Source organism: Glandiceps talaboti, chromosome 20 (genome assembly GCF_964340395.1).
Source record: "Glandiceps talaboti chromosome 20, keGlaTala1.1, whole genome shotgun sequence".
In the NCBI taxonomy this organism is placed as follows: domain Eukaryota; kingdom Metazoa; phylum Hemichordata; class Enteropneusta; family Spengelidae; genus Glandiceps; species Glandiceps talaboti.
In genome coordinates, this window is record NC_135568.1 from 8,685,764 (window position 1) to 8,713,763 (window position 28,000).

General features: G+C 36.5%; 2 protein-coding genes across 5 annotated transcripts in view; one reads left to right on the forward strand and one right to left on the reverse strand.

The window, feature by feature from the left end:
- The window catches only part of LOC144450792 (DNA primase small subunit-like), a 19,894-nt gene extending 17,383 nt beyond the window's left edge, over positions 1-2,511 (reverse strand). For both annotated transcript variants that reach the window (XR_013482262.1, XM_078141514.1), the window contains exon 1: positions 657-2,511. Coding sequence is in view for 1 of the 2 variants with exons in the window: in XM_078141514.1 (XP_077997640.1) it covers positions 657-759 (103 nt within the window). In the remaining variant the exon portion in view is untranslated. The remainder of the gene's footprint in view (positions 1-656) is intronic.
- On the forward strand, positions 839-12,833 carry LOC144450791 (uncharacterized). Of its 3 annotated transcripts, none has more exons than XM_078141510.1 (5): positions 839-1,080; positions 5,877-6,990; positions 8,146-8,343; positions 8,600-8,797; positions 9,418-12,833. In XM_078141510.1, the coding sequence occupies exons 2-5, from the start codon at positions 6,006-6,008 to the stop codon at positions 10,650-10,652; spliced, it is 2,616 nt and encodes an 871-aa protein (XP_077997636.1). In that variant the 5' UTR covers positions 839-1,080; positions 5,877-6,005; the 3' UTR covers positions 10,653-12,833. The 3 variants fall into 3 exon arrangements, with proteins under 3 accessions (XP_077997636.1, XP_077997637.1, XP_077997638.1); XM_078141511.1 differs by lacking the exon at positions 839-1,080 and adding an exon at positions 4,280-4,392; XM_078141512.1 differs by lacking the exon at positions 839-1,080 and adding an exon at positions 5,494-5,527.
- The last annotated feature ends 15,167 nt before the right edge of the window (positions 12,834-28,000 follow it).

Genomic DNA, 28,000 nt, shown 5'->3' on the forward strand with positions numbered 1-28,000 from the left:
ATATGTGTGTGTGTGTGTGTGTGTGTGTGTGTGTGTGCATACTTATTCCATTGGCTAGCCAGTGTCAATCTAAAAGATTTCACTTATGATAGAAATGATAGAGATGTTGGAGGGCAGTACATTGTACACGTACTTGTATATCTTTGTTATTTATACACATATACATAATTTATATGAAATCCATTATTAATATTTCATACATGTACATATCTATACAGTATATAATATTCTATTAATCTATGCAGTGTTTATCAGTTTGAAACATTATATAAAAAAATCAAAATTTGTAGAAAACTAAACCACTTTGCCCTAAACCACCAGTCCATATATAGAGCTGCAAAAATGCCTTAAAATTCACGATTACTATTTTTAAGTGCAAAGTACTATGATTTTCGCAATGCCAACACACAGAATGACTAGTTAACTGGTGCACATCCAAGATGTATGTGAGTTTTTCTCCTATACCAGCATGAACTATATAGCAATATTAGCATTACATAATAATGTTAACTTATCATAATATTAATAACACGATGAACAGCACAAGTTTAGTTAGTGGTCTGAGTACGAACACATAAACCAATCAAATGTTATGGTACTAGTACGATTCGATCAGAGAGAATCCTCGAATCAAACAACATCTCTGAAGTACTCACCACCGCCGTAGTTTAACCACTTATAGAATGGTCCATAAGGAAATAATCTTTTGTAGTAAATTGGAAGTAACACTGGTAAATCGTTTTTATCGTAACCTGCCATTTTGTTTGTATGAATTTGGCGCGGCTTTGTTGAACTTTGACCTCGGATATGACATCACTTATCACATGATCAGGTCAACTGAGGTCGGGAAAGTACCTAGTTCTACGAATATCGCGAATACTCGATCGGGTTCAACTATACTGTCTTCGCTGTCTAAAATAAATCTGACACAGAGATATATTTTAACACTTTAATAGTTGAACTGTTAAGGCTAAAGTCTACCAACGTGTATAGTAAGAAGTATATGGCGCTTCGTCACTGTTGAGTCTACGAACTTCCATAATTTATACCGAGATAAATGATAACAAGAACCATACATGGGTAAGTTGGTATTTGTTTTGGGATTATATATATGCATTGTCCTTCGGACTTCGGAACACATTTATCCTTCGCTTACGTTTGCTGAAATTCAAGGAGTCCATATGAAAGATACTTTTGAGGTGTTAGTGTTGTTAGATTGTGGTATCCTCCGCAAACAGGATCATGTAGCATATTAAAATGACGAATGAAATATTCAAATTGAGATCGTTTAACTTATACACCATACTTAACAACAAAAACATGGCGTCGTTTTTTTTCAAATCAAATGCCGTTAGATCTGCCCGTTGTAAAATATTACACTTAAAAATGTATAAAACAAGGGTGTAAACTTGACACAACCTGTCGGAAATAATATTATATTGAAGCCCTAACAAGTTTGAAATAATAATGAAAGTGAAATGATGGAAGTATAAAAATTAAAATGCATACATATGGGGACGAGTCATGGGTGGTCTCCCGTGTGAGGTCAGTCTAGTTCCTGTACGGTATCGTTACGATTTACACTTCCACTCAGAGACCACGTTGGCATCCAGACTAGTGTGAGGTCACATGTTTCAATATTAAGGAAACATTTTGGCATGAATCATTTGTCTAATGCATAGATTTAAGCCATCCTGAACTCAACATATATTTAGTGAAACCATGGAGGTATGTAAGGGGAGAAACAGAACAGATGAACAAATTTTACCAAACGTCTATCTAAATCTCCTGCTGTGGAAAGGATGAACAGTGCGTGTCAGTAGAAATCCATCACACACTGACAGGCAGTTGTTATTGGTTACATCTTTAAATTTACTACAAACTCAACCTCCAGTTTGAAAGTAAGTAAGTGAGGATGCGATAAAGTCATCATGTTTATATGAATGCTCCAATACCATAAACTAACACAGCTGGTTGTAAGAACAGAATGCTGTACAAGAGAAACCCATTTGACTATATGGTGGAGATGATCGTAGAATGTATAGGGACTAGACTACATTTTCACTGGCCAGAGTATACTTTACTGCTGACACAGTCTCAGACAGTGCAGTGCATAGGCCCAAAGTTTCACAATAATGGCAAATGACTACATAATGTAGGATAGGTTGATCTCATGCCAGATAATCAACTGTTTAACCCATTCAGTTTCATTTACACATGTACTTATAGTAAATATAGACCAATTCCTGTGACCAAAAATAGAATTGGCTCTTCCCTTTCTCCTACCACGCCTGGCATTTTGCTAATGGCCGTGTATTCAAACCTAAAATGAAATTACAATTTCCTGCAGCAACCTTTGAATATAGTAATGTTTTACATTGTACAACCCAACCCTCTGAGTTGGTTCTAATCATGTGGTGATGTTAATATTGACGATAGTCATCTCAAAGTGAGAACAATTTCAAAACCAAAAGAATTTGCTCCTTTTTTCTGACTGAAGCTCCAGGAAGTAAAAGAATGCAGTCTACTACAGTGCTAGTAAAATGTATAGGTCTAGGTGAGAACCACACATGATTGGATTCTAAGAAAATAAACACTTTCACTTTTCCAGGTGATGTGTCAGGCCTGGGGTATAGATAGCAGTAATACAGATCATATAGACTACCAAATATTGTATCTAGACCACCAAATTAATAGTAGTCCAGGACACAGGGACTGTTAAACATTGCATCTAGACTACCAAATTAACAGTAGTCCAGGACACATAGACTATTAAACATTGTTTGTACACTACCAAATTAGCAGCAGTCCAGGACACATAGACTACTAAACATTGTATCTAGACTACCAAATTAGCAGTAGTCCAGGACACATAGAATACTAAACATTGTATCTTGACTACCAAATTAGCAGTAGTCCAGGACACATAGACTACTAAACATTGTATCTAGACTACCAAATTAGCAGCAGTCCAGGACACATAGACTACTAAACATTGTATCTAGACTACCAAATTAGCAGTAGTCCAGGACACATAGACTACTAAACATTGTATCTAGACTACCAAATTAGCAGTAGTCCAGGACACATAGACTACTAAACATTGTATCTAGACTACCAAATTTGCAGTAGTCCAGATCACATAGACTACTAAACATTGTATCTAGACTACCAAATTAATAGTCCAGATCATATAGACTACCAAATGTTGTATCTAGTATCTTGTATCTAGTAGTCCACGACACAGGGACTACTAAACATTGTATCTAGACTACCAAATTAGCAGTAGTCCAAGACACATAGAATACTAAACATTGTATCTAGACTACCAAATTAGCAGTAGTCCAGGACACATAGACTACTAAACATTGTATCTTGACTACCAAATTAGTAGTAGTCCAGGACACATAGACTACTAAACATTGTATCTTGACTACCAAATTAGCAGTAGTCCAGGACACATAGACTACTAAACATTGTATCTTGACTACCAAATTAGCAGTAGTCCAGGACACATAGACTACTAAACATTGTATCTTGACTACCAAATTAGCAGTAGTCCAGGACACATAGACTACTAAACATTGTATCTTGACTACTAAATTCGCAATAATCCAATACGTGACTTGGACTACTGAATAATGTATCTAGACTACCAAATTACCAGTAGCCCAAGACACATAGAACATTGTATCTTGACTACCAAATTAGCAGTAGCCCAGTACATATAGACTACTAAACATTGTATCTTGACTACCAGATTAACAGTAGTCCAGGACACTGTAACTAGACTACCAAATTAGCAATAGTCCAGTACACATAGAATACTGAATAATGTATCTATTCTAGACTACCAAATTGACTGTAGTCCAGAACACATAGACTTCTTAACACTGTATCTAGACAGTGTAAGTCTTATACATACACAGTATTTTTGGTATACAATGTTGTGCTAAATGAGATCACTGAATGAATAATTATGAATTCAGATCTTATGCTTTGTTCTTGATCCTTCTGTGGTCATGTAACCTTTGACCTTTACGTCATCAAGCATTGTAGTTGTTGATGCAAAGTTCAAGAGATCAAGGCCATGCATGCACAATCACATGTACGTCCTGTCAACTTTTGTACCGGGCCAAATCAATGTTTACGTCAGTAACTGATTATGTTTACGATTGAAGTGTCCATCATATATACATGCGTATAATATATATGTGACGTCATCCATTATGGGAACGAGGCTAATTCATGACTCCGCCATATATTTTACATTGCAAAACTCTTTAATAGTAGACTGTGTTGCAAATTGTGTTAGCAGCTATCATGCTACTTATTGATAGATACTGGTATTATATTACTGTTACATGTACTACATCTTGTGTATTATATTAGGTAGGTGTGTCAATGTTGTCTTGTAGGCTATTCAGTCTAACTTAATTGATTGCTTAGTCAAACTAGTTCACATTTTAGTATGTTATATGTCACTTTCTGTTCTGTAAGTGGACATTTGTTAATCACGTCACGATATATTTGCTGTAAACTTGTCACTAGAGTAGGCAGATTATGTGTATATGTGTCTGTCTGTGTGTCTTGCTGTGGCTGTTTTTCTGTGTCTGTCAGTCTGTATTTGTGTGTCTGTCTATGTGTGTGTCTGTGTGTGTGTGTGTATGTGCCTGTGTCTGTGTCTGTGTGTCTGTGTCTGTGTATGTGTATGTGTGTAACAGTATATGTTACTACATGTGTCTGTCTATGTGTGTATCTGTGTGTATGTGTATGTGCCTGTGTCTGTGTTTGTGTTTGTGTTTGTGTATGTGTATGTGTATGTGTATGTGTATGTGTGTAACAGTATATGTTTCTACATGTGTGTGTGGCAGTGTCTACACTATTAAAGTCCTTTACCACTGAGATTTAACCCTGACACTGAAATTCATTTACTTCATTCCAGTTTAAACTACACTAACATAATGTAAAATAACATACCTCACCTTTATGATTATTTTTTTGTCTTTTTTGACATTTGCATAGTTTTTTTAGAGATTAGAAGTACATGCTGTGTCAAGGACATATTTTATGTATACATGCTTGGTAAATGATTGATTTAATAGCATCAACAGATTGGTCGACAGTGTGTCTGTTGTTTAACATACCACTGACGCACAGCAAATTCTTATGACATACATCATACATGTACCAAAATACAACGAGTAATACTGAAGTAAAGCACTTTCTCTATGTGCTACACTCATTTATAGCATTCATATCAAGTGTAAATGTATACTGTTTCAATTGGTTTATTTACAATGTACAAACCTAGCATGTGACGTTTCTAATGTTGTCAATTAGCAAATGATACAGTATACTTTTACACTTGATATGGATGCTATAAATGATTGTGGTACATATATAAAATGCTTTACTTTGGTGTTATGGGTTGTATGATGTTCCCGTATGTTCATGTGTAATCTTCACTACATGGTCACTTGATGGAACAAGAGTGTTCATTAGAGGATATACTGTTTCACTTCAGGTGCGATATAGAATTCTCAGTACCCGAAATAGAATATTACTGTCTTAACCTCCATGAAAATAATGACTACATGATTTCTAGGTCAACACCAGAACTTCCACTCAAGACAACTCAAACGCATTACTACAGATGCGAGTGAAAATAAGTTGATCTTCTTGTTCTATTTTGACCCTGTAGCATGAGGTAAAATGCTATTGCAGGTAGCGAGAATTTGAACGAATCACATCTTCCACTCAAATTATCACAAACTACATGTACATGTGTATCGTAACAACACAAAAATGTATGGTAGTTGATGTGATTCTGATTTCTAAAAATATAAATATTTCCATTCTTTTTTTTCTTACAGATCACAAAATTAAGTACAACTCCAAGAACACACTCTAACTTCTTGAAATATCCACTCCACACCAAATACAAGTATGTGTGAAACTACAGTAAAAAGTCAACTATTCTATAATGTAGATATCCACTTAGAATGAATCCAACACAAAATACTGGATTTACATTCAGGTTATCACCAGCAAACTTTAACATTACAAGTACTCCACAAAATCCTCAGATGCCTCAACCAGGGATGGAAACTGCTACTAGTGGAATGCAGACAGGTCAGTGGGACTTATCAGCCCAGGCTCAGATCAACCATGGACAAGTACATGTACAGCCACAAAAAAGGAAAGATCAGCCTTATGATTTCTCTGAAAGATCTCAGAGGAGGAGAAAGCATGCGTCCAGCAGGAGACAAAGGAATAATCAGTTTTCACAAGGTAGGAATATGGCATTGAAGGATGAAGTTATTGCTTCCAATCACGATGCTGGGAATAAAGTACAAGGTGTAAGGAAAACAGAACTTGGCAACATTATTGCTGTGCCTAATGATGATGAAGAAATGAATCCAGAAGTCGCTGAAACAGCTGAGGGTATTCGGAGATTGGATATCGAAGAAAGAGTGAAAGAAAACGGAGGAATGGACACGGATGAACAAAGTGATGATGATGATGATGATGATAGCAATGATAATGATGATGATAAATATGGATCACTTGCAAAACCGATACCAGCAGCAGACACAATTGATGAAACCAATGGAATGGCATATGGAAATTCATTAAACAGAAACATGAATGAAACCATGACACTCCCTAAATCTTTCCTTGAAAATACGTCACCTAATTCACCAAAACAGGATGCACAAACAATGACGACATTTAAAAGGAGGTCAAAGAAGGTTCAAACTCCACCCATGCCAAAAATGATAACTAAGGCAACACAAACGGATGAGTCATACGTGAGAACGTTAAAGATGTCAGAAAGTTTTTCAACTCAGACCCCGACACAACCAGAGGAAGAAGAGACAATGTCATTCAGTGGTGAGATATTAGAGTACCCATCAGATGATGATGTGATGGCAGAACCGTTCACAACACAGTCTTTGCAACCAGTAAAATATGAAGAATACAGAGGTATGGAGGATATGTTTTTGTGTAACCTTGTCTTCTCATTTTTTTTAGAAATTATGGTTTAATAATATACATGCATGTATAACTTCACCTCCAGTCATTCATTTCTTTGTTGTGGTGTCATCATATAGTCATCTACAACAGTTAGATTAGTGACTGTACATGCACAGACTTATACACAGGCTTACACATACCAACACACACACACACACACACACACACACACACACACACACACACACACACACACACACACACACACACACACACACACACACAGGAAATACTGAAAATGTTTGCATACATACATACATACATACATACATACATACATACATACATGTACATACAGACGCACACACACACACACACACACACACACACACACACACATGTATGTAATGTGTGTGCATGTACATGTATATAATTTGTGTGTGTACATGCACACACATTTCTTTGCTTGTTTGTACATCTGTTCATTATTTATTTTGAATGCATATTTTGCTTTTTTGGTATAGTATACTGTAGTTAGAAACCTTCTAATTTATAATAAAGAATTTATCAATTTGTATTTCATCTGTCGCAATACTTACGTCAACAAGATCTTTGAGGAAATGAACCCTGTGTTATTTTACAAAATACAAACCAAAGAAACTATGTGTAAAACAGATTTTTATCATAGGGAAACAAGAGACAAGTTAAACTGTAATGGAGTTTCATTTCCTCTATTTAGGCAACATAACATGAACTGTGAAATACATACATATACATGTAGATATACATGTATATGTGTACCGACAGTCGTTAGCATCTTCTCTGACATCTACATGTGTACATGTATGATGTGATTGTGACAAGGGGTTGCCATTGACCAAGGGTTAGCAGCAGTGTGTCCTCTAATGATAGCCAATTTTTGTTGTTGTGAGTCAAAATGATAAAAACTGGTATTTCTTGCGAGTCACCACATAGTAAGAGATAGGGGAACACCAAATTTTGGTGCGTCACTAGAAATTGTGTCCATCAGTGTTTTTTGTCTTCTTCAGATTTTGATTTGAATATCATACTGCAAAATCTGTGTCATATTTAAAACAGAATTTTCTCTGTAATTTTCTTTCTTTCATTCTTTCTTTCTCTTTCTTGCTTTGATTTTTTTAACAGAAGATGGAAATAATCACATAGCAGTGAGTTTTGATGTGCATCCATCACAACTCAATGTTTTTCGTTCGATGCCATCACATCGACATCAAGCACCAGCTCCAGCTGTAAATCACACACCATCAGCAGCAGTCAAGACTGATCATCTAGCATCACCCATTACTAGTGCAGTACAACCATCATCAGTCAATACAATGCCAGGTATGTGTAGTGTCTTGTTCCTAGTACTAATAGTGTACATTGATGTATGCTTCAGTGTTTTTGCTATGGTTAATGGAAATTTGATCACAGAGAGGAGAAATCTGGTAAAAGTGGTATAGATTTCTGTACCATTAGGTGGTGTGGAACCCTTTAGGCTCCCAACAGTGGAGAGAAATCTGACAGTACAATAGTAGAAAACATTGGGAATATGTAGGTGAAATCTGGCATTAATGTGTCTCTTTCTTTCTATTCACAGGAAATGCAAATAATCACACAGCAGTGAATGGTGCTTTGCATCCATCACAACTCAATGTTTTTCGTTCGATGCCATCACATCGACATCAAGCACCAGCTCCAGTTGTAAATCACACACCATCAGCAGCAGTCAAAACTAATCATCAAGCATCACCCTTTACTAGTGCAGTGCAACCATCGCCAGTCAATACAATACCAAGTATGTATAATGTAGTAAGACTGTCTTATTTTTAGTACTTGTGTATGCTTCAGCGTTTGTGCTGTGGTTAAATGAAAATCTGGTGACAATGAAGAGAAATCTGGGAAAAGTGGTATAGATTTCTATACTATATGTACCATAAGGTTAGTGTGGAACCCTTTAGGCTCCTAACAGAGGAGAGAAATCTGAAAAAATTTGCATAGATTTTCATACCGTGTACCACAGCAATAGTAGGAAACATTGAGAATAGATAAATGAAATATGACAAAACGTACAATAAAATTTTGTAAGTTCCATGGTAATAGAGGATAAAAGCTGGCAAAATTTATATAGATTACCATGTACCAGAACTACCATTTGGAGCATTGGTAAGAGAGGGGGAAAAGGTACATACTACTTTTGTACCATGTCTCAGAATTACAAATGAGATCATTGTAATAGAGGGGAAAATTTGGTAAAACCTGCAAGCTTTCCATACTATATCCAGAACTATAGGAAGGAACCCTGAAAAGAGAGACTCAGAGGTGAAATCATGTGAAATTTGCATAGATAGATTGATACGTTAGTAGTCAAAAATAATGCTGCATTTGGTAGTAATGGTTAATGTGTCATTTTTCCAGATTATTCAGTGATGTTTGTGTCCAGGACCTGGAATGAAGACTTTGGAAGAGGTTGCCTCTTTAACCGTCACCTAGCAACCAGTGTTAGTAACCGTGGCATCATGACATACAATCCAGTGACTGAGAGGAGCAAGAAACCATACATCCGAGATAGCGAAACAGGGGTCATTCAGATTCACCCTGATGAGAAAAAGTTAGCCATGCTGACCAAAAAAACACCAAGTGTAGATTGGTTCTTCCAGCATAAAAGTTTGTTTCCTTACCTGGGTGATCTCGCACCTGTCATCAAGGTAGTGATAGGCTATCTATCTGTAGGTTATGACAGTGGCCTGGTTGATGCAGCCAAAGATCTGAAACAGTCAGTCTACCCTGAAGCCAAGTTGATATTCTTCAATTTAACAATCCCAGAAGATTATGGCGATACACGTGGAGAACAGGAATCGCTGGATAATGCCGCCAGTGCTAATGTGATCTTTTCAGTTGGTCATTCCGCATACAGTCACTTTGAAAACAAATACAAGGCCCTGTTCGACGTTGATGTCAAACACCTGCTTTACTTACCACCAGTCATGCCGATGTTTATAGAAACCAATGTCATACGTCCAGGTGATGCCAAGCAGCAAGTTCTCTCTGTTTGTCCGGTACGTAGTGAGGAAGATTTCAGTCATTACACTCTCAGTGCTATGGCCATGGGTAAAGTAGCCAAAACTTGTTACCAAGCACTGGAGCAGCCCCCAGTTTGGAATGTCATTGGTGTCAACAAGGAGATGCTGTCCAAATTCGAGAAGTTCCTGAAAGAGAAAGCCAGCTGTGCTAACCTACGAATTAATGTGTACCCCTGTAAGTCACTGAAGGAGTTTAAAAGAAATCTGATGCAGAGTTCCTTATACATTACGACGGAGAGGCTGGATACATTCAATTATCCGGCATATTTATCGATGCAGATTGGTATCCCAACTTTGATTCCAAGTTGTTCCGGCCTCGTCACATTCCTGGATAACTTGTTCAAGTACAAGGATCATACAGGATATTTCAGTGTTGAGACCGGTATGCATGATTACTCCTTATCCGATGACTGTAATAAGTGGAAGGATGCTATAATATCCAAAATCATGCATAAATCAAGGAGGGAAATTACCTTCGCGAAAGCAGAAGCTCTTAAGTTTGACTTGAAAAACTGTGACGAACTGGTAAGCTCACATGAGAAATTTATCCACGAGGTACTTACTAACTGATGTACTAGGTAAACTGAGTTTATCCACGAGGTACTTACTAACTGATGTACTAGGTAAACTGAGTTTATCCACGAGGTACTTACTAACTGATGTACTAGGCAAACAGAAGCCATGACAAGTGGTTGGATATTCAGTCATCAGTACATGCCTCAATGATCTATGGATAACACGGTTCTCTGGCTGCTTGTGATTACATGATGTAAATACTACATATAGCAGTATCTAACCCTACAACAATAGTAATGCTAATGCTAAGACAGAAGAAAAAAATGTCATGCCAACAATTAACAGGTTCTTTTGGCATAGAAGTAGAGACAGAGAACCCGCCTCAGAGAATCTATGTTCATGGTTTTGAAGTCTGAACTTGTGTGACATCCTTACAGCAGACAAAAAAAATATTGTATTCTTGTAATATGCCCTCAGCTGGATTGACAAAAAGTTTATCAGTGAAGTCAATTAGATATACAGAGACGTTTTCATAGTATTATCAGCTAGCTATGTTAATTGATATATACAATTGATTGTCTGAGACCATTCATAAACATGTAGGAGTTATTATAAATACATTGTATAAAATAATACCATTTGCATGATATAGTAATATTTCAAATATTTTTCATTTGTTCATCTGGGAGAAATATAACGGACATGAGAAGCATTTTCAGTTCAAATCTACAACATGGAGTGTGTGAAAGAGTATCCCTGTACAACTAATGTTTGGATTATAAATCTCTATATTATTATTATTATTAAATCTATATTATTAATAATATGTTAATGTTGTAATACTTTCCATATTATGGTATACAGTAATTTTTACTCATTTTTCATATTTATTTTCACTGATGTAGTTGTATTGGAATGCACAAGTCTTGGACTGAATATGTCCACTGTTAATATTATAATGTTCTTCCTAGATCCCCTATATCATAGCTTAACTATAAATAACAACAACCTTGCATGATGTTTGGAGTGTGTTATTGTGGAGTCATTATCCAAGAAAAAGTTTGATGCAAAATTTACGCAATTTCCTGAAAGATTGACAATACCTAAATATATTATAATTAATATTAGTTAGGTGTAAATTTTTGAAAAATGTCTAGTCAGCATTATTACTAATTTTCAACTGCAAAGTGTTCAGTTGACAGACTACAGCTGTTTTCAATTGACTCTTGAATGGTTCAACCAGAGAATATGAGGTCATATTAGAATTCCCTCAAATGAACTTTGCAGTCAACAATGCTCAATTGTGAGAATTTGGACTGGTACTCACTCACATAACAAAAGTGTATGACATGAGAAATTGTTGCAAATCTCGCTACCTGCAATATCATTTTACCTCATGCTAGAGGGTCAAAATAGAACAAGAAGGTTGACTTATTCTCAGTACCTGTAATAGCATTTTATCTCATGCTAGAGGGTCAAAATAGAACAAGAAGGTTCACTTATTCTCAGTACCTGTAATAGCATTTTATCTCATGCTAGAGGGTCAAAATAGAACAAGAAGGTTGACTTATTCTCGGTACCTGCAATAGCATCTAACCTCGTGCTAGAGGTTGAAATAGAACGAAAGAGTTGACTTATTCTCAGTACCTGCAATAGCATTGTACCTCATGCTAGAGGGTCAAAATAGAACAAGAAGGTTGACTTATTCTCAGTACCTGTAATAGCATTGTACCTCATGCTAGAGGGTCAAAATAGAACAAGAAGGTTGACTTATTCTCAGTACCTACAATAGCATTTTACCTCATGCTAGAGGGTCAAAATAGAACAAGAAGGTTGACTTATTCTCATGCGTGCCCATAGTAATGCATGTGTAGCGCATGGAGTGTAAGTTATGGTGTTGACATAGAAATTAAATGGCCATTATTTTATGGCAAACCTAGGTAGTAGAATTCTACTGCAGGTACTGAGAATTGTGTATGAAATTTTGGCGTTTGATCAACAAATTCTGTTGTCAAAACCAATGAGTCAGTCAGTCAGTCAGTCAATCAATCAACCAGTTTTGTGTTTCTCTTCATTTGGTTCCAGAAAGTGGCTATGTTGTCTTCTATTAAGTAATCAATCATTGACATAAATTGAAATGACCTTGACCAGTATTCTTTGTTGAAAAGTTGAAGGCATTTGAATACAATACAACATTTTATGGTGTGTGTGTGTGTGGGGGGGGGGGGGGGGGCAGTAGTCAAAGGACCTTGTAGGTTGAGTTACAACATCTTAAATTTAAACATTTATGCTATGTACTAAAGTTTTTTGTTTGTGTGTGTGTGTGTGTGTGTGTGTGTGTGTGTGTGTGTGTGTGTGTGTGTGTGTGTGTGTTGTAATCTTGTAATTTGACATCTTAAACTTGGAGGAAGACTTGTTAATTTTATTTTATGTTGAAGTAGGTAAAATCGATTTGTGAACATTTAGTTATGTTTGCCTTTACCAGTGTACAGTTCTTCTATGCTACATAACATTTTCATTTCGTATCCGTATTATATGTATACTTGTGTTATGTTTGAGTATTTCTGCACCCAGACTATATTGGTACGTAACCCAAAACCCTTCAAATTCTGTACGGCTACATTTTTGTGAACTAACTCTGAAATCTTAGCTTTCAAATTTTAATGATATAAAACTGAGAATTGTGATCAAAGTTTTATCCTAAAAGTATGTCATACCTTTTGAAATAGTGTGATGTGTGATTAAACAGAAAGATATTGGGCCCGAAGGGTTGGGTCTTATATAACAAATAAGATAAAGTACCCTAACACTTAACCTCACACAAAACAATGGGATTCCACTGTTATCAGGTGTAGCCCCCAGGAGGTGTGGCACATTACCATATGCTGATCTCATTACTGATTATATTATACAGGAAAAAGATGCCCTCTGTGGTAGTTCAATTAACTTCTGTATCCATTTTTGAATTATGCATTTATTAGAAATTTTGAAAGTAATGTATTGATATAGCTATATTGTAATACTGTTCTAATGGGCATTTTATTTCCTACCATTCAGTTCCACCTCTGACAACCATTATGTTGATTGTGTTGATTATGCCATACATGACCCGAGTTGAACAAAAAATATGGAATATATACCCTAGTCATTCAACGTCATGACAACATGCATCTAAGTGAAGACAACGCATGTTTACACCACTGTTCTGCTTTTTGAAATATGAGTCAAAACATTCAATATTGTGATTACTTTTTTTTCTTTGATATTACAGGCACTGGTATAATTTATGTGTTATTCTCCAATATTTGTCTTGATTCAGCCGGAAAATACTCGTGACTTAAGGGTTGTCACTTCTCGTTTCGCAACTCGTAGTGACAAAGACCTGTAGGTTACTTGTATTTTTCCTTGGCTGAATGAGGAAAACTATTGGGGGATAACATCTAATTGTCTGAGGTTTCAATTGTCATTCAAGTTAAACTAATTTACATATTATTTGCATAAAATTAATTAAACGGCTAGAATTGACATGAACATTTTGTAATGAAGTAAGGTTAAGTTGTGTATAACATGCGAGAATGAATCACAGTTGATGGACTTTGAGTTCATACTTAGTAATGAAAATTTCTACTCACAGTCAATGTTATATTTTCTTGTAAAAAAAGTAATAGTTTAAGAGCATGAAATAATCTTATATGTATTTTGTTTTGATATCTGCAATAACTAAATAAACAAATTACAATTTATGATCATTTTGCATTTTATTGCCATGGAAACTAACATTTGTATGCCATACAAAGTCTAATGTATGTGTACATGTGTGCGTAACAATGTCTGTACACCCCTCCACCACCCAACCCCAACCCCCTAATTTTGGAATTTTTGAAATCTAATCTTCCTCCAGAGATATTTCAAGTTACTTTGTTGTTGATGCAAAGAGAGAGAAAGATTCTCATTTAAATCTACAGATAATAGTCTATGATTTCATTGAAACTCTACATTGAATAGGGACTTCCCTACTTTACATATTAGAAAGTACGGTTGGTTGGTGTGACCAAAGTCATAGCATTTTAATTATTTTTATTTTTCACGTCTCAGGCAAATATTACTGTGGGCCAGTTGAAGGCAAACACTTCCCCCACTGTATGTCGCAATCGTTTTATCTAAGTGTGACTAATATATACGTCATCATAGTACAAACGTGACGTCGATGGATTTTGATACCCTCTTAGCCTCGATCTCGTTGTGCAGAGGCGGGAACAAGGCACGGTCATTATGACTTGCAAAAACCTGAGAGTTGTCAACGGTAGCATTTCGTTTAAGTTTTGAGTCGTGATTCTGTACGATTTTGAGTTCTAACGAACCCAAAAGATGCCACTCCTCTCTTTACCCGGTGTCAAATCAGTGAGTTATATAGTTGTTGTCACAATGTTCAGTAATGGAGGCACCAAATCGAGACGTTTCAAAAATCCAGATCCACACTTAGTTGATAATGGCTCTGAGAATATACCTGTATCTGTCGTGATTAGTATCAATACTTAGAACTCAAAAAAAAAGTTCACAAAAATATGTTTGTACAAGCTAACGCTTGTTGATGTTATTGTGTTATATATATTCTCGGTGACCCGACAAAACAGTACGGTCGACAATCCGGTAGTACCTGCGAACTCGGCATCTATTAATCAATCAAATACCCGGTAAACAAGTCAGCATGTTTTGATTTGCGTCATAAAGTAATGGGGCCTAACTGATGGATTTGTCCTTCAATAAAATCATGAAGGACACGGGAGGGAACTTAGACTTATTACAACTTAATTTGGAGAGTACTTACCTTCACCTGCAAACAGAGAAAACTACGGGCCCACTGTTTGCCTCACATTTCTGGGAAGAGTGTATATTTAAAGCATCATACAGTTTAGAATAGTATCCCTCAATATAATCACTAACACTAAAAATCTGCACAAAAGTGTGGCAGTCCGAGACAGCCTTTCATAATTAGTAGCATTAGCGTTTATAACATTTGTTTTCGATTATGGATATGAATTGCGTGTTATTTGCGATGTGAAAGTACGTTGTCTAGTCGAGGGAAACACTCATGCTTTAGTGTAGCTTGGAGTAATTATACTGACCAGGATGTAGTGAGTATGTATATGGGGACGTTGTGAACAGCGCCATCACACATAAATTTACAAGAGATATAAACGTTAACACCATGTAGATAGTTGATAGCAGTAATCAATGCAAATGTACTGAAGGTAGACGTATCTGTGACTGGGTTTTTACTTTAATCAGCACAAGGAACTGTGGGATATGTAGCACATCGGTTAGGTTAACCGACTTAGTGGGTCGATGCCATAATTTTAGGATGTGTCCAGAAATTCCAATAGAAAATGCACATGCATAAAACTGTGTACAGTATATGGTGATTTTACACTCACTTCAAGACAGAAATACTAAATATGATATCATATGAGATTTACAAGTATGTATGTGTTTACTTGATAAAAGACGGCCCATGCTCCTTTTGTGTCAACATCAATAGTGTGAAATCTGCAGTATACGTAGTCTTTGACCTAGAAAATACCGAGATCCATGTTTATTAATGATATTAGCTCTGCAAACTCTGATTTATATTCTACGTATACCCACTGGTGATAATTGTTGAATTGATGACACAATGACCTGCACTGTCATTTCCATTCTTAGCTTACATGTTATTATTAATTGGGCTTTGTATGGATGATACGGCGTACCATACCACGGGTCATGACCCCAATAAGTTGAAAAAACCAATGGCCATTAGTCAATCACACAGTCTTCGATTGTGGCATATTAACCAGGTCATCATCATTTCCACAAACAATGTGCGGAGACCGGCATTTCGTGTATAATCATGTCACTGAATATATCCCATATGAAATATTGATATTACTGAGTGAAGCGATCTGTGATTGATGTATTGGAGAAAGTTTGATGACACGTGACACTGTGCATGCAGTTGAGTATTGGTTTTGGAGGGAAGTGAAGTGTTGTTGCATGCAAGGACCTCGCGTTAGACGTGTTGATTATGATGAATGTATGTAGAGAATTCCGGATCGGCTTACCAACCTATGTACTAATTCATGTACTTTTTATAGAAAGTTGACAGTATAACATTAATCTATATTTGAAGTTACTGTGTAAACCTAGATGAGGTCATACTGAACTGCTTGTAAGGATTTTGTAAACACTGGCTTTCGCTCTGTGTCGCCATCTCTGTCTGTCTGTCTGTCTGTCTGTCTGTCTGTCTGTCTGTCTGTCTGTCTGTCTGTCTGTCTGTCTGTCTGTCTGTCTGTCTGTCTGTCTGTCTGTCTGTCTGTCTGTCCCTCTGTCTGTCTGTCCCTAGGTCCCTCACTTTTTCCCCCTCCCCTCCCTCCCTCTCTCTCTCTCTCTCTCTCTCTCTCTCTCTCTCTCTCTCTCTCTCTCTCTCTCTCTCTCTCTCTCTCTCTCTCTCTCTCTCTCTCTCTCTCTCTCTCTCTCTCTCTCTCTCTCTCTCTCTCTCTCTCTCTCTCTCTCTCCCTCTCTCTCAACAGTTGTCGTGCATTACCTATATATATACCTAAATCACCACAACAATTATACTTTAGTCTCGGATAAAGTTCTATCTTTGCCAGTTGCAAATATTGAATTTATTTGAAATATTTAATCTAACGACATGGCTAGCTGATAACGGTTTATGTTGAATTCCAATTCGTTTTTTTGAATGGATAAATCATATCTATAATTTGTTTCAGAACAACATTTTATAAACAACGCTCCACAATGTATTGCGGTATTACAGCGCCACCATTGTCAGATATACAATCTTACAATTGAATGGACAACATGGCATAGTCTCCTTATAAGCTTTCACTATTTCCGATTACTTCGGACTTCGCATTTTCATTATCTAGCAAGGGGTCGTTAGCCTACCATGTTGTGACTATGTTTACACCACTGTTGCACTCACATATATCTCAGGATAGTTTCAGACTGTTTTCTGCGACTGCGTGCCTGATGATTCTAGAGCTTAGGCTGTCAAGTGAGTTTCTCAAATCAGACACTTATGCCTCGGACGTAACTAGTACCATTTTTGCAGTTTATTAAAACCTAAGCCTGCCATTATAAATTGAGGTGTTTAGAATAATACAGCTCACATAACCCCAAAACAGAGAGAAATATTTTACTTTTCACTGACTTCACGTATAAATGAAATCTATCAAATTAACGTACAGTGGTGACTACTAGACTAGTGTAAATGTATCAACTGTTCCATCACGTGACATGACTGTTAGCCAGTCTCTAAAGGTTCAACAACATTCGTCTATAAAGACAAATGATTTACAGCCCGTTTCAACTTACCATTGACCGGCTCTGTTTGATACAATCGTGTAATGAAATGAACTAAACACGCCACCATACAGTCATCAAATGCAGACATCAAAATGTTGCGCCCACATATCTGAGTCTAGTTACACTACACTTGAAGGTTTATATCATAACAATAGACAAAATGTAGCAAGAAATTACGATCATGCTGCCTTAGTGTAGGATATGCAGTTCTTGTTGATTTCTGCATGATTGTACATGTATCGATCAGAACCAGTGAACGGCAACTTGAAACGGGCAGTACGTGCACTTGCAATTGACTCCAGCTTTACATGGCAAGTAAGAGTAAATATCTAACTTGTTGCTATGGATACATAGGGTCCTAATCTTTTTAGTGACTCTACTCAGCTATCAGGTGTTAATAAATGCCTCACATGTTGGCTGACGAACCAATCAACTGGAAAAAAGATACAGCACGATTCCATTTCGATCACTTTGGTGGCCATGCACTTCAAGTATAACGCTTCAATGTACTAATGCCATCCCCGATGAGCACCGACTGACTGTTTTCGAAAGCAAATAAAACTTCATTATACTGTATTTCAACGAAGCGAGAGAGGACTCCTTCTTGGGATTGATCCCAAAAGCTGATATGATCGTCTTATCCATCTCAGATTAAATCATTCAGAAGGGTTTAAACTTTTTAATTTAGTATTTGGATAAGATCAAAGCAGCATGGCGTCCATATTTGTTATGCTTCGACGGCCTTGCTTTATCTCCTCCACTATCATGCAAAGTACAGTAACTGATTGGAATTGGAATTTACATCTTTTCTAAGTTAATTCAATTGGAAAGCATTGATTTTTGTCTATTTTTGGTGGATTGTGTTCGTTATCGCGATGTTAGCGTTCTGGAATTCTCCGGGTCGAATTACGGTTGTGCAGTAAAGGTCATACCAGGTCATTCCTGAGATTGACATCCAGGGATTGACACATTCTCAATGTCTGTCCGTCATATATTTGATACATTTTGGTAGACTCACGATAGACATACGATATTTATCTATCTATAATAGTGTAATACACCCCACACTTTCTCTGTATCACGGCTATAATTTTCGAGCGTGCTTCGATTGGAAGATTTAACTTCCAGTGTTTTGAGTATCATATAGACCTCGTCATAAAAAATAAAGGAAAAAAAATATTTCAAAAATCTGTGTTGTGAGTACATGTTTACAAAATGTACATAAATGTCATTGATGTGATTTATTAGGTGATGTTGGACGTGTTATCTTATAGGCTATATGACATACATCTGTATTTATTGGTGTAAATGTAAACCATAGTCTCAATGGCGGGTCAAATTTTCGATCTATCACGTGTCGACGTCATTCAGTTCTGTGACTCAACATTCGAACATCACGTACATACATCACGTTACAAAGTTTAGAATGACTTATGTGTGTATTAAAGGGGTACCCGGTGCAAGCTGGACTCACACGTTACACGACGTAATTCTTGTATAAGATACATGTACAAAAAAGTTACTCGCAGGATTATATTTACTGAAGCAAACTTAAATCATCACTTACAATTTACGAATCCCATGACGTATACGCATCAAAATGTCGAGGAAATCCCTACTCTGCAATCAACTGTTCTAACAATTAAAAAAAAACCTGTTCTAACAATTCCAGAAGACAATTGTATCGTCATAGTTAATCGAGAATTAACTTAAGTATTTTTTTAATAACAAGTTTCAAAAACCCACCCTGTGCCTTGTTACAACCAATTTCACCTAACCTTGTCGAAACAGTTTATTTTAATATTGGTTCATATATCATTAGTAGATAGAGATAACACTTCAGACGCACCAATTGCAACTCCTTACAAATAAAAACAAAGTACATTGTGATACACTGATAGATAAAATAGACCTGTAATTAACTTGCACAATGTCTAATTATCGATATTGTAACAAAAGGGAACTTGCAATCCAAACTGAGCCTGCTCAGACGCAAAGGACTATGGGATTATCTGTGGTTATCGTGTAATATCTAATCTCAGCTACTGACAAAATTAACCTCCCACAAAGATCAGGGTGACTATGAATTGATCATTTCTGGTTATAAACAATGCAACAATATTGTTTACAATGCTAATTGAATAGTATTTATTATCACATTTCCCATGATGCAACATTCAACATGGCGGGTTTGCCAGTTCCCTATTGACAGTGAATATATTGTTGATTGTCGAATCGAAACAAATAATATTCATACGCAAATTACAACTTGTGTAACTTTAGAGCACTAGTACTGTTATAAGCCAAAGCCGTGGCGCGTTTTTCCGCACGATAAAAACACCATTGTATACGTTCAACGGCAAAGCTACGATCTGAAATAGCAGGAAAACAAATCCCACTCGCATGAATATATAAGCTTATAATATTGACGCACGAACTATAACTTATAAATGCATTGTTCTCCTTTGAAAAGAAAAAAACAACACAGTCTTTAGAATATACTCAAAAATTTCGGAATAACGAAACTGTAATAATTGCACCAAACTTTAGTTAAATTATTTTTGATATATTATCCGTGCCTATAAGAAAGCTCTGTGTGACTTGCAAGAAGAAGTCGACTGATTTGTTGTGTACTTCCCCCAATTTTATCTTTGAATTGATGAATTCCTTGTATCTGATATATATAACTTGTGAATGTCTTAATCCTATGTGGAAGATTACATCTGTTAGATATTCTAGCGTCATTTTTCATTATCTCTCAGTGTCTCCGTCACTTCACAATGGGATTACTGTAACCTACATCGTGTATGGTCTATGCTGTTTTCTAGTTTCAGTACGGCGCCGCGGCAAACCTTTCTATTTGGGAACGAAGATGCGTTGTCTTCAGCTATAAAATGAAACACACTAATACAAACGGTGAGATCGCTTAAGACTTTAGAATAAACAAAATTGGAAATTTGACGGTTTTGTAATCAGATTTGTTTCAGACTATAATGACAAAATGTATTATAATAGGTTAGAGTTCGATAAGAGACATCTTGATGGATAACTTTGGGTGGAGTGAAGCGGAGCCAAACTTATCCCAGAAGATGTCTCTTGAGATCAAAGTATAACCGTCTTTGAATCAAACATCGGTAGGTTTGAATACTGACTGTCAAACTTGCCATTCATATCAGGGTCATATTATGAAAGAACCCCACAACCTCACAATGGCTGGGAGGGCATACTGAAGTTATTTTCAGGAGTGATTCGGTTTATTCTGCCGCCGCATTTTCACGAGCGATAGCGAGTGAAAACACAACAGAATAAACCCAATCACGAGTGAAGATAACTTCTGTATGCCCTACCATCCATTGTGAGGCGGTGGGGTTCGAACGGTTCTGTTATTTATTACATATGTACACCAAACGTAATAATTCAGAAAAGAAGGACCGTCGTTGCGTAATGATTTAGGTCCCAACATCAGCTGGTAACCTTTTGACACTGCGGCCCATTGTTATGCAAATCTACCATTTACGTCGTAAAAAGTAAGTTCTTCGATGTTTGGAAGAGAATAACGGGCATATTTCTGAATTAACTCGCCAAGTCCTGTGAAAACCGACTGGAAGGTACACTTCTTAGTTGTCTAGAACTAATGGTTTCATTATTGTATCCTTTATTTTTTGAGCAATATCAATAGTGGTGGCGGGCGTGCGTTCGTTCGTTCGTTCGTTCGTTCGGCAGACACAAATCTGTGCACGTGTAACTTGCCAGCTGCAGACGACAGTTGGCGAATCTCGCTTTTTTGGTCGGATATCAGTTTAAAATGACCTACAATAGTGAATTTACTTCAGGGTGGGGTCAGAATTTACGGCAGGGGGGGTGGCTGGGGAGAAATTATTTTGGTCCAATAAAATTTCTCACCCCGTCCTTCGCGTTTTTAAAAAAAATAATGCCCCCCCCCCCTCGAAATGAACCCAAGAATTTTCAAACGTAGCACCCATCCCGGCTTCACATATTTTAATGTGAAATTATACCCTACCCCCTCCACTTCAGAAATGTACAGTATGGTAGTATGACTACGCTAACAGAGGAAATCAACATCAGCGTCCACATATGAATGAGAGATTTCTTTACAAAAAAGATCTCACATACTTGCAAATACAGGGTTTTCTCTTTCAATCTCGATTCTGGGCAGAAACAGTATCCCTCATGATAGCCAGTGGGGAGGGTGTAAGAGGAGTGTAACCCTCCCACGGTAAGTACTTTAAAAAAAATAAAGACATGTAGGAGGCCATTTTAATAGTGGCATAAAATTTCAAACCATACACGTTATCGAAAGCCATAGAGTACTTGAAAATTGTCTTCAATACCCCAATTTTACTCTGCACCCCCCACCGCCTTCAATGTCTCCCCCGCCCCACCTGCCATAGATACTGACCCCAGCCTTAAAAATGTTTTATAGAAGTGTATAATTATCCAGTTGAAACGTTTAAAATACCAGATACCGTCGATATATTAGTGATCATCAAGATCGATTATGTTTACATACGGAAAGTAGTTGAAGTTGTTGTTTACTTGTTTGCAATGAAATACCTAACTAATTTGCATAGTTATGTCATAATTAAGCCAATAATTTGCATAGTTACTTGATACTTCAGAAATTGCGACGGTCAAAAAAAAATAGTGAATACTTTATGAACCAACACAAAATTGTTCAAAAAGTGTGTACCCGAAATGTGCTTAAAAACAGATGAATTCATTTGCTTAATTTCATCAAGGATTTGTTTTGCATTAGGATCTATTTTATCTCAATTTAACTCATGGACATAGTCAACAGTGAAAATACCAGTTTTATTTCTGACTGTACATCAACGTAAACAGTGGTACATAAGTAAGAATAGTTTTATATGCAACAGTGTTCCAAACATGCATTGTTAGTGTATCAGTGTGTTGGGGAGGGGACGGGGCCAAAGTCCTTGGTCAAATGCTCCAAATAACGTTTTCTTCCTGAAATGGAAAATTACAGCAAATGATTTGGGAATGTCCTATTTGTCGATACATTGGGGTCAAGTGAGGTCAACTTCTAAATACAGATACTGAAATGTAGCGATATCAAAATATGTTTATCGCGCCAGACGAAGAACTGTTTCCGGTAAAATGGTTTTAGTTGTACCTCAGAATTGGTTATGTAATGTAATACCACGTCTAGTTACACTATAGTAGTATTTTGATCATTACAGTTTTCGAATGAAACTGCGATGATGATAATTCCAATTTTTTATAAGCAAAAGCGATACCATTAAGCTGGCATCAATTATTTTCTTTAATATGCTTGTCCAGAATGTTGGAACATCGTCTCATGATAACAACCACCTCCAACGCATAGTCACCGTACACAATACATAGATATGTGTGATAACACCGAAAGTCATATACACGAAGAGAGGATACCAACCGATCGGATAACTATAAATACGTACACAAGGCCATAAAGATAGTAATTCACTGAATTCAATGTATTTCGTTGTCACACTCTGGTTTGCTAATACTTCAGTATCATATATTGCAGTGATGACAACAATCAGACACACTTCTCTCACCATATTTACCCCCATCTCACTTCACTGCCTCTACGTGCCTATATTACAGAACGAGTACCGTGACGTCTCTTCGTTACCATGGCAGTCAGTCAAAACTAACTTCCTGGTCGCATGCATAATTAGGCATGATAGAGTGCGGGTCTGTATTGAGTTGGTAGTTTCGTCTCTATAGCACTCTTCAAATTGGAACAATCTCCTCTGCAATATTTATCGCCACATTCAAGAAAATAATAACTTTTCCGTCGACAGTTTCTGTTCACCTCATCAGCACCCTTCCTTGACGACATCAATTATTTTGTACCGCGACTTATAATTTCCATTGACGAAGAACTGAGTCCGAGATTTTCTCCCGTGGAAGTATTCAAATCAGTGACGAAATCTGAAACCCGGTCATACTGGGGACACTTAAAAAGGTAGGTAAATCATTTCGTGTTTAATTGGTTTCATTAAAATATGCAACCCTAGCATAGTTCATGAAAAGGTTGCACGAAGTCTCATTACAAGTACGCCTGTGTTATCAGCTTACGATCTCTTGACTTTTAATATTATTATATCACGACACAGAAATACTTTTTTGGTATTTACAACGACCGAGAAGATACTGCAAATAGACATTATGATCAAGCGCATAAGGTAATGGAACACGTGAGATATCTTCTTGTAACATCGCAACACGTGCAGCTATACGTGTGAATAACAGACACTTGAATAACTAAAATGCTACATATGGTAGTCATCAAATATCACAGATAGGAAATAGACACAAGACAGAAATTATATAGCCTGAAGGGAGAGATAAACGGGTTTCATTAAAAAGTACAGATTCGACAGCTTTGATATTCACATGCCCTACAATAGCATATTAGAACGGACACAAGGTGTGTTTGTTTGCAGCGTTTGACGGCAATCAACGCCAATATCTTGAAATCGGTACCCAACTTACTTTGTATATCTTTTATGAGTTTTTAATTTCATTTGTACTAATTCAGTTTTCGTTCCAATGTCGAAAATGTTCCTATTCTTCACGTATTTTATCACATTATACTGCTATTCTTCCACGATACCAATTTTACGGTAATTATGGACAAATTGAATTCAACAAATCCAATTATTTCACTATATTAGACGTCCTGTATCATATTACATTAAACAGAGTATGGTGTTTGGATGTTTTGATGTTAAACGAAATACCGCCATATTTCAAAAAACAAAAAATTCAATTAAATATTGTAACCATTTCCACTTGAAATCTTCATTTCCTGAAAGCTACCCGTTTTTTTTTGTTTTTTGTTTTAATTTTTTAATTTTTTTTATAAAAGCGACACTTTAATAATTCCTGACATTACAAGGTTGACAACGCCAGGGACTTGTTGCCCCGATAGCTGTCCAGTTGACCCAAGAAAATATATATTCCCAATGGAAGGGGGGGGGGCGCCGTGGATTATCTCAGATGTCTGCCCAATTGGGGGAAAATAACGCCATGTACATGCATATTCATATTCTATTGTAGACAAAATAACTCCGTAGACCTGTATTGATATTTTAACTTTCCCAGTTGTGGGAAAGTAAAACTGTGGACCTGCACAGATATATATCTAAACCAGGTCCTGCCCATTTCAGTGTAGGGAAATAACTCATGGACTCGAATACATATTATCTTAGCCCACACGTTTATTTGGAAACAACTCTATGGACTTGAATAAATATAATTTTTTATCAACCTGCTCCATTACTGGGAAAATAACTCCATAGACTTGCATTGGCAAATGACGCCGTGAACATAGCCCAGATAGCTAAACCTGCCCAATTGCTGGAAAAATAACGACATGGACTTGTATTGATATGTAAACCTTCTCGATTGTTGATCAAATAACACCGTGGACTTGCATCGTTATCTAAACCTGCCCAAATTGTAGAGAAAATAACCCTGACCCAAGGACTTGCAAAGGTATATTATTGAACCGGTCAAATCGTAGGAACAATTACTCCATGTACTTACAGATATTTAAACTTGACTTATTATAAGACACACTACATTGTGTACGTACACGTGCATATTTAAAATCGACCTATTGCAGGGAATACAACATCATGGAATTGCAAGGATATATCTAAACGTGGCATATTGTAGGGAAATTAACGCCGTGGACTTTAAACCGGCCCAATTGTAGGTTAGTTGAAAGTTCCGTTAATGTATCGAGTTCACTGTGAACAGATAAGGTTATCGGCTTTTTGATGTAATGTGTTTGACATAGTGAAGGGTGTCTATCTGGTCGGTTGTAATGAAGTAATAGAACCAGTAAGGTTAATAAAAGTTAGCAGGAACAGAATGCCACATTCAAACACTGATTGATGATTGAACGTAAGATTGCATACAGGAATAACTTTAACAATTTATTACTATCATATTATACCGGTTTCAATCTCATCTCAGCCATCAATAATATGCTGTTCCATCAGTATAACACACCCTTGTGTAGACTTCATCTGGTGAATATCAAATTTATTGCCTTGGTTTGTTTTTTAAATGAGACACGTCACTGTGATTAATATCTCACCTTGTGGTTCATTAACAACATGGCATTGCACTTGAGGGGTACATGGATTTAGTATATAGCTGCTCACGTCACTAAGTGCATGGAGAATCAGAATCGTTGCTGTTGTCTGCGTGGTTCATTAGTGAGTGCATTGTGACTTACAGCAGTTTTAGCCCTGTCCTCCACCTTGCCTCACCTTTAACTGTAGTAAAATTAACATTGGACCGAAATACCCTTTTTATCACATAGGAAATGCTTTTTAAAATCAAAGTCAGCAGAAGATTCAGCTGTGACCGACAACAGAAATGGGATAAGAACGTCAGCTGAACATTAACAGTAAATGACAAAATATTATGTCAGCGCCAAAACCAAACACACATAAGCCTCTTAATTTAAATTCAATGCCTTTAATCTTTTAAAATTCTCAATATTTCAGAATATTGACGTGGTCGTACCTCTATCTAGAGTCAAGCTAAGGTGTAAGAGGTATGAACGTGGAAAGTGTCCCAAGAAAACCTTTCCTGTTAATACTGCTAAACTAGTGTAGCTACAAATTGAACCCCGTGTGTTTAATTTGAAATTGTAAAATTGTAACACATCGATCGCAACCAAACACATCCAGCTATTTAAATACTACTTCGAAATATCCGTTAGATACCAACGGCGCTGTGTCATCATCTCATACTAGACGAACATGTCCAGGTTATGAACATATGAACACAGATCGTCCTAGGCTGTTATAGTGTCATTTGTCACTACACGCATATAATATTGATTTATGCGTGTTTTCTAAGCGAATCAGACACATAGCTGATGAATGATTGCAATAGCACTGTGGGCAATTTAGGTTATTACTTTCAACATATATGCATGTAGTTGTGGACTGAGTCAAAATCACAGTACTCAAAATAACACAACGAGTTCTGTAAGGCAAGTAGATTATAGTCAGTCAAAATAACGAATTAAACTTATATTGTAGCTCATTTTTGAATTTTCCATTTCGTCAGTATAGAAGTAATTTGCCAGCAATAATGTATTTCTACATTCTGTAAAGTAGTAGTGGTCTCTGCATGACTGACAAGGCTTAGCGCTCCAAATAATACCTCGAATGTTGCAAGGAAATTATAGAACAGCTATTAACATTATCCGATTTAGAAATGAAATGGCACATTTTAGAATTATTTTAAATTTTGTCGCTATAGACCCAATTTGCCAAGGATAATGTTTCTTACATTCTGTAAAGTGAAACCGCTTTCTGCATAACAGAAATATCTTTGCAATACTATAGACTAGTAATAACATAAATTCTAAAAATGGAAATATTACTGTATATATCGTAAGATTAACAGCACCCGATTTTGAAATTAAATCGCCCATTTTAGAATTTTCCATTTAGTCGATATACAAGCAATTTGCCAAGTTTTCTTTTTACATTCTGTAAAGTGAAACTGCTTTCTGCATGACAGAAATATCGAGTTCTAAAAAGGAAATATACCATATTTAGTAAGAATAACATCATCCGAGTTATAATGAAATAGTAACACATTTGAGACCTCTCTGTTGTGTCTATATAGAACCAATTTGGCAATTATAATATGACATTTATAGTGTAAAGTGAAACTGCTCTCTGCATGATTGGCAAATCACAGTACTCAAAATAATACCATGAGTTATGTTAGGAAATATGTTATAATTAGTCCAATGATCATTCGTCGAGATGAAATGATATAGAAGTACGTTGTTGCATTTATTCATGTCGTCGATACAGAACCAATTTGCCCGCGATAATGTATTTTTATACGCTGTAACATAAAACTGTTCTCTGCATGATTGACCATGAGATTGGACTTGACATTGATTGCATTATCGTGAATATAAAAATGACCCCAGACTTCTTACGGATAAACCCTCCTGA

Coding starts and splice junctions, on each gene's coding strand:
- LOC144450791 (XM_078141510.1), top strand. CDS start 6,006: ATGAATCCAACACAAAATACTGGATTTACATTCAGGTTATCACCAGCA. Junction 6,991..8,145: donor AAAATATGAAGAATACAGAG/GTATGGAGGATA, acceptor TTTTTTTAACAG/AAGATGGAAATAATCACATA. Junction 8,344..8,599: donor ATCAGTCAATACAATGCCAG/GTATGTGTAGTG, acceptor TTCTATTCACAG/GAAATGCAAATAATCACACA.